The 8,072-nt window shown below is 38.6% G+C and overlaps 1 protein-coding gene across 2 annotated transcripts; it reads left to right on the forward strand.

Moving 5' to 3' along the window:
- Nucleotides 1-1,123: 1,123 nt before the first annotated feature.
- LOC143595757 (BTB/POZ domain-containing protein At3g50780-like) lies at nucleotides 1,124-5,599 on the forward strand. 2 transcript variants are annotated; one of them, XM_077074705.1, is made up of 3 exons: nucleotides 1,124-2,542; nucleotides 4,232-5,147; nucleotides 5,262-5,599. In XM_077074705.1, exons 1-3 carry the CDS (start codon nucleotides 1,931-1,933, stop codon nucleotides 5,297-5,299), a joined length of 1,566 nt encoding a protein of 521 aa, XP_076930820.1. In that variant the 5' UTR covers nucleotides 1,124-1,930; the 3' UTR covers nucleotides 5,300-5,599. The 2 variants fall into 2 exon arrangements, with proteins under 2 accessions (XP_076930820.1, XP_076930816.1); XM_077074701.1 differs by lacking the exon at nucleotides 5,262-5,599 and having other exon boundaries at nucleotides 1,124-1,748; nucleotides 1,914-2,542; nucleotides 4,232-5,253.
- Nucleotides 5,600-8,072: the final 2,473 nt, after the last annotated feature.

Consider the following 8,072-nt stretch of genomic DNA (forward strand, 5'->3'; position numbering starts at 1 on the left):
ATAAACGCTTATTTTGGGAATTTCCTTAGACTAAAACTACTAGACTAAGGTGTTGTTTGTTTTTTAAGACAAAAATTGTCTGCAACTGATTTCATCTGATTTAATGTCTTCAACTGAAGATGTGGTCTGAAGGTCTGCAATTTGAAAATATAATACTGTTTGTTTTATAAACTGGATATCGTCTACATAAGCTGAAAATTAGTTACCTATCATATATATTAGAGTAGATAAAAGTCATTTAATGTTTCTAGACTGCTAAAATAATTGACAGTGGTGTCTGAACTATGGAAGTGAGTGGTGGTAGACGATTGTGGTAGGCGGTGAACGGTGGGTGATGGTGATGGACGGTTGTGGTGGTGGGTGGTGGACCGTGATGATGGCCGACAATGGGTGGTGGTGGGTGGTGGACTATGGTGGTGGTGGATGGTTGTGGCGGGTGGTGGTGGTTGTGGCGGGTGGCGGGTGGTGGTGGCGACGGACGGTGGGTGGGGGTGGATGGTGGTGGTGGCGACGGACGGTGGGTGGTGGTGGATGGTGGTGGTAGTTGACGGTGGTTGTGGCCGACGGGGGTGGTTGTGGTGATGGACAGTGGTGGTGGTGGAGATGGACGGTGGTGGTGGTGATGAACGGTGGTGGTGGGTGGTTGACGGTGGTGGTGGGGGACGGTGGCGGCGGACGGTGGTGGCGGCGGGTGGTGGTGGCGGCAGACGGTGGGTGGTGGTGGCGGCGGAAAGGTGGGTGGTGGTGGTGGTGGCTGATGGTGGGTGGTGGTGGTGTTGGACATTGGGTGTTGGTACTTGGTATGATGTTAAGAAGTGTGAAGATGGTGAAAAAATCTTATTTTTTTAAAAACAAACAGTCTTCAAGAGCTTATGTCTACACGCCCGCAGACATAGGCTCCTTGCAGACTTTATAATAAAAAACAAACACAACCTAAAACTACTCTCATAAATTTATAGATTGTAAGTAAAGTCCTAACCTTTTAATCATTTAAGTGTCCTTGAATCTTGTTTAGTAAAGATGGAGACAGTTTGAAAAGCAAAGAAAGTGAAAACAAGATTGACAGACAACCCATTAGCCAGTCAGTGTATGTTTAAAGAGAACAGTGAATGATGTGCCCACACACCCACAGACCCTAATTTAAAATCAAAAGCTGAAATTGCTACACAGTAGTTACTGAAAAAGCATCATTTATACTCCTTTTATCTTTTCTTTGGGGTCACTCTGTTCCTTGTTTCAGACGGTTCATAATATACAATTTGGATTCTGTAATCATTTCCACCTCTTTCTTTTCCTGCTTTCTCTTGCTTTACAGTTTACCCACAATCTCTTTATCATCTCTTTCTAGGCTTTCCACAAATCTTGATCCACATTCATCTCTAATTCTTCAAACCCACCAAGAAATATGATCAAAGTTTGATTCTTTCTTGGATATTTGGTGTTAATTTGCATATTTCTACTCATTTCTTGAAACCCACCAAGAAAAATTGATACTTTCTTGGAAATCTGGTGTTAATTTGCATGTTTCAGCTCAGTTTCTTGAAACCCATCAAGAAAAACTGATACTTTCTTGGAAATTTGGTGTTAATTTGCATATTTGTACTCAGTTTCTTGAAACCCACCAAGAAAAATGAATAAAGTTTGAAGCTTTCTTGGAAAGTTGGTGTTAATTTGCATATTTCTGTTCAGTTTTCTTAAAACCCACCAAGAAAAATGAATAAAATTTGAAGCTTTCTTGATAATTTGGTGTTAATTTGCATATTTCTGTTCAGTTTTCTTAAACCCCACCAAGAAAAATGAATAAAGTTTGAAGCTTTCTTGATAATTTGGAGTTAATTTACATATTTCAATCCAGTTTCTTGAAACCCATCAAGAAAAATGAAGAAAGTTTGAATCTTTATTAAAAACTTGAGGTCTGAAGTGTGATGAAATGGCAGAAATTAGGGTTAAGAAAGTGGAACAAGGGCAAACCAAGATTAGAAATGTACCAATTGCAGTAACACCAGAAGGGTTTTGGTGTTGCCCTTCACCTGTTATGTTTCAAAAAACCCTCAAATCACAACAGCCTTTAAACAAACCAAGATCATCATCAACCCCATCTGGCCACAAAAAACACTCACAAGAACTTGAAAAGAAATCATCACGTGCATCTTCAAAGTCTGAAACTGTTGTCACTGAACCACCTGTGCTTGGTGCAGCCATTGTGGCCGAAAGAACGGCTGCAAGACAACCCAACACCGAAAACTTGCCACGGAAGGTATCGATCGAGTTCGGTGAACCCGGAACAGGGGATTTGAAAGTTGTGTTGTTTGGTAAACAAGGGTTTATTGTGAAATTGAGTGTGCATAAAGTTGTTGTTGAAGAAAACAGCTTGTTTTTTGCTCAGAAGTTATCGGCTCAGCATCCGAGCTTTCATTGTATTGAGATTGATGATTGTGAGGATGTCGAAACATATGTTGAGACCGTTGGGTTAATGTATTGTAAGGATTTGAAGCAGAGGCTGATCAAACAAAGTGTTTCGCGCGTGCTTCGGATTCTTAAGGTAATCGATCTGTTCTTGTTTGTATTTTATTGCATTTAACTTTGAAGTTTGATCTCTATTTTAGTCGATTTAGAGTCGCTTAGATTTGTGTTTTGCGAGTGATCATGTGAATTGTGATGACATTTAGTTTTTATATTTAACGGTTTGCGGTTTGACTGTTAATGTAGCTTGCTTACTTGCATACCATTTGCCTGTAATGTTTGTCAGTATACATGAGGTTATGATGAAAGATATTATTAGTCTTTATTACATTTGATTGACCAATGAGTTCTGCAGTTAATTGAAGTAGTTGTCTAGATGAGGATTGGTTGACTTATGGCTTATGAGTTAATAGCATTAAACATTTTCTATATGCTGACGAGATGTCGATATCTATTTTCTTTGGGTTCAAATGATACATTTGTATGACTATCACCGATCGATAACATTTGTGCATGCTAATAATCAAGATTGTAAAGGTTATTAAGTGAAGCTACATACATGGTCGAGCGATCTTGTAGCACTTAACTATCTAACTTCATTCATGCTCAATTCAACATAGGGTTGCTAACTGAATTTGTGAGCCGATTCAATGGTTCTATTTAATTTGGATCAGTGAGGCCTACTTGGTTAGGACCGGTTAATTTATCTTTAAAACGGGTTTTGTTGATTTTCTGTTATAGTTTTCATATGGGTAAAAGCTGGATAGTTTAAATGCTAACATGGTTTTCTGTAGGGGTATGCATGGGTCGGTTTTGGGCTAAAATCGAACCAAAAATTAAAAAATTACCGTTCGATTTCGGTTTTTTTGGCTTTGGTTATCGGTTTGAGTTTGGTTTTTTTGGTTTTACCATTTGGGCTTGAAAATTTTGGGCCAAAAAGAAAATTGGCCCATGATATTGAATTTTAGGGCCTTAATGGTTTTGTTAATTAATGATTAATTGATTATTATATTTGGGCCAAAATATTTAGGCTATATCATTTATTAAATTCTTATTAATAACTTCACCTTCAAAACCAGTGGCGAAGCTTGGACATACACGTCGAGGGGGCCGGACACGTCGAGGGGGCCGGACTCAATATTTATAAAAAAAAATTCAAACACTAGAGGGGGGTGGGCTCAAAATTTCTGTCGGAAACGGGTGAATTTAAACCATGTATAAAAATTTTCAGCTGAAAAAAGATAAATTTACACTGTCGAGCGCAAAAATGGAGGAGGCCGGGCTCAAAATTCAAGCACAAACGGGTAAATTTTCACTATGAAAATAATTTTCGGGCAAAAAAAGAATAAATTTATACTACCGAGCAAAAAACGGAGGGGGCCGGGCTCAAAATTTCGGTCAGAAACATGTAAATATACACTATATATAAAATATTTCGGCCGAAAAAGGATAACTTCACACTACCGAGCGAAAAAACGGAGGGGGCCGGGGCCACCCCTGGCCCCAACAAAGCTACCTCCCTATTCAAAACCAAAAATGAAACTCCATAATTTCGGTTCAGTTCAGATTTTTTGGCTCTGATTACATGCAAAATTGAACTGAAAACTCGGTTTGTACGATAACATAAAACCAAATCGTTTGGGTTCGATTATCTTGGTTCGAATTTTTCTCTTACGGATCGGTTTTTTGGGTTTCATGTACACACCTAGTATTTTTTTTATTCTAGTCAACTTCCTTAATTTATGCATTTGTTGAAAACTAATTGTAGGTTGCAGAACAACTCGGGTTCAAGACATGCATGGAATCATGCTTAGATTTCCTTGAAGCAGTTCCTTGGGTAGGAGAGGAAGAAGAAGAACGGGTCGTGTCCTCGGTATTACGTCTCCAAACCGAAGGAATCGGGGTCAGCCCAATTCTAAAACGGGTCGCATCCGATGTTTCCAAACCGGCCAATGACACCCTCTCTCACGTCCTCCAACTAGTCCTCAAAAGCACCGAAGAAAAAGGCCGCCGGGAAATGAAATCCATCGTCTTTAAACTATTACGAGAAAATAATAAGTCGAACCCAAGCTCGACCTCTTTGACGTCGGTTGACCTTTGTAACGACACCATTTACGCCTCATGCATGACCTGTTTGAGCTCGTTGTTGACTTCGTTCCGACAAGTGGCACAACCGGACTTCACAGAAAAACCAACTGAAGTCAAAGACCAGTTGGTCAAACAAATGGTTATTGAAGCCGATAACATGTCATGGCTACTTGATATATTAGCTGATCGACACACGGCTGACGAGTACGCGGTCATGTGGGCTAGCCAGCAAGAGTTAGCCGGGCTGCACCCACGGGTGCCAATAGTGTACCGACACCACATCAGTTGTATAACCGCAAGGCTCTTTGTTGGGATCGGAAGAGGTGAAATATTATCGAGTAAAGACACCCGTCATTTGTTGTTAAAGACTTGGTTACAACCGTTGATCGATGATTACAGCTGGCTACAACACGGGTGCAAGTCGTTTGATCGGAAGGTTGTGGAGGAAGGGATCGGGAGGACCATATTAACACTCCCGCTCGAGGAGCAGCAGATCGTGATGCTCGGGTGGTTAAGTAGCTTCTTGAAAGCGGGTGATAACTGCCCGAATCTTCAGAAAGCGTTTGAGGTATGGTGGCGTAGGACGTTTGTTAGACCTTATATGGAACAAAGCAACTCGCAACCGTTGGATTAAGGACGTTTGTTTGTTAGACCGTGTATGAAACAAAGCAACTCGCAGCCATTGGGTTAAGAACGTTTGTTTGTTAGACCGTATATGGAACAAAGCAACTCGCAACCTTTGGATTAACGTGGTTCAAGATCGAATGGATGTGTAATCGTGTGAATTTCGGCCTTTCGGGTTTTTTGTTTATTGATTTGTGTTTTAAGAATTGGGATGTTACTAATTAAGCTTTTAATAATGTTATTATATCGTATATGAAACCTATATGTATAATCTTGAGACATGAGATCTAAACATATGCCCAACAAGGAACATGGTCCAGTTTGTGACATAATGATCATAATGGATGTCTGAGCTGCTAATGCATGCGCATCCTTATCTAGGTGGTCCTAACCCATACTTACTTTTTCTTTTTTACTTCATTTCTTTTTCAAAATTAAATTAGAATGTGAAAAAATGCTATATGCCAACAAATTGTGTGAAATTATGCTGGTTGCTTTACAGGACCATATCTGGTGTATGGGAGTGTGGGGTTTGGGTAGAGAAGAAAATACACCATGTGACAATTATTCTAACACCGTTTCGCTAGATGAAGCGTTTAACGATCACTAACATTTATTCTTAAACTGGTAACGGATACGTATAAATTATTGAAATTAACGTGTGCCATTAAAATGGTAACGGATGGGCATAAATAACTGAATTTAACGAGTATCGTTTAATTGGCAACTATAGAGTGGTAGGCATTTTTTTTAGAACAACAAATACACATTTGTTCTTGAAAGAGAGTTTTGGCAAATTTTCCTGTAACCTGAAACCCTGACCACTTTAGGAAGGAATTCGTTTGAGAAAACCTTCCTGACCACCCCATCATAGTGGTGATGATGGTAACTAGAGGTGTTCAAAATACCCGAACCCGATTAACCCGACCCGAACCTGAACAAGCTAATTCGGGTCGGGTTAAATAGGGTCAAAAAGTATTAATCGGGTTATTCGGATTAACCTGGATTGTTCATGAACTGTTCGGCGGAAAGTTCATTTATGTTGTGTTCATTTAATTAAACGAACAAACATGAACACCTATTTCACTCGTTCTATTATATATGTTCGTGAACGTTCGTTTCTAACATTCATTTAAGTTCATTCATGTTCGTTTAGATATTAATAGAAAATTATTAAATATTATTTGCATTTAGAAATTCTATCATCCTAATATGTTTTATATTTGTTTGTTTGTGTTTATTTAAATGTGTTCATTTCATCATCATCATCATCATCATCATCATCATCATCGTACTCAGTATATCCCACCAATAGCAAAGCTATGGTAGGGTCTGAGGAGAGTAAGATGTAGACAGCCTTACCTCTACCCATAGGGATAGAGAGGCTGCTTCCGGTGAGACCCCCGGCTCGATAGTAGTTTTGCATCAAGCCTTGGACATAAGACACATAACACTCAATCATCGGGACACCGGCTGATCGGTGCATGTACCCTTGTCTTTCGGCTATCAACGCCACCACATGATGCCTGATTAACCTTCCGCCACTTTTAACGTTATTTTCACGAGATTAGTAAAATAACGTCAAAATTAGTGCAATTTCACTTTTGCCCACCCGAGGGTTCACACATATACATTATATGCACGCACCACAAGCTTGAGCTCTTTAAATGTGTTCATTTATGTTCGTTTATGTATGTTTGTGTTCATTAATGTATGTACATATATGTTCCTTCATGTTCGTTTATCTTTGTTTAATTATGTTCGTGAACTATTCGTTTAGATTTTAAATAAACGAACAAGAACATGTTTAGTTTTTAACTAACGAACATAAACACAAATATTTGTTCAATTAAGTGTCTGTGTTTGTTAAAAGTAAAATGAACGAACGCGAACATGCCTTTATTCATGTCGGTTCGATTCGTTTACAGGCCTATATATGCAATTATAAGATAATTACTTGTAAAATAAATTGAAAATTGAGTGGAATGAGAAATTTTGCAACCTATAAGTTATAGACACAAAAAACAACTTAAAATTATAAAGTAACATGGTTAACCCGAATAACCCGAAACCCGAATAACCTGAACTTTAATAGGGTCGGGTTATGGGTTAGATATTTTTTAAGGAAAACCCGACTAACTCGACCCGATTAACCCGAAACCCGGTCAGGTTGACCCGATAAACACTCCTAATGGTAACTAGTAGGCATAAATTATTGTATTTGTGATGACAAGTGGTTAAGATGATTTATATTGGGATTTCCTAAGAACACTAAACACCATCCTGTACTATACGCCCCGTATAAAGCTATACAGTGGGGTTTATACTCCACCCATATAGCCCTATACACCAACAAAATTATAGTTCATTATGATTTGTTTAAAGAAGGAAAAAAAAATATATATTAGTGATATAATATATGTGGTTTGTTAATTTTTTGAATTTATACGTCCCATTGGTGAGGAAACATGGGGGCATATGTTACATTGATGAGTAATTGGATGGATAGATCCATGGTTTTAATTATTTTATATGCCATACACGTGATTGTGATATTGGGCTAGGCCCACGAAGAAAAAGACATTGTATTTGTCTTAAACGCGTTTGGTCACTTTCTTATTTAGTTTTCATTAATATGGGTTTATTCACCTCATCGGATTCCCTGTTTTTTCAATAAATATTTTTAAGGTTTACTCCCCCTTACGTTTCTAACGTGTGTGCAATATGCAGTCTTTGTTTGATTCACACTAAATTCCAGTATTTTATGGTATGTATTTTTAATATTTCATTTAGTTTGCGTTGCTTCTTCTCGTGTGACTTAGGGCAGGGCCGGCTCAATGTTCTCGGAGGTCTAAAACTAACTAAAATGTTAAGGCCTTTTTCTTTTCTTTTCTTTA

Source organism: Bidens hawaiensis, unplaced genomic scaffold, assembly GCF_021521415.1.
Source record: "Bidens hawaiensis isolate Kalapana, Puna unplaced genomic scaffold, B.hawaiensis_p1.1 tig00001721_1, whole genome shotgun sequence".
Taxonomy (NCBI): domain Eukaryota; kingdom Viridiplantae; phylum Streptophyta; class Magnoliopsida; order Asterales; family Asteraceae; genus Bidens; species Bidens hawaiensis.

Coding starts and splice junctions, on each gene's coding strand:
- LOC143595757 (XM_077074705.1), top strand. CDS start 1,931: ATGGCAGAAATTAGGGTTAAGAAAGTGGAACAAGGGCAAACCAAGATT. Junction 2,543..4,231: donor GCGTGCTTCGGATTCTTAAG/GTAATCGATCTG, acceptor AACTAATTGTAG/GTTGCAGAACAACTCGGGTT. Junction 5,148..5,261: donor GCGTAGGACGTTTGTTAGAC/CTTATATGGAAC, acceptor TGTTTGTTAGAC/CGTATATGGAACAAAGCAAC.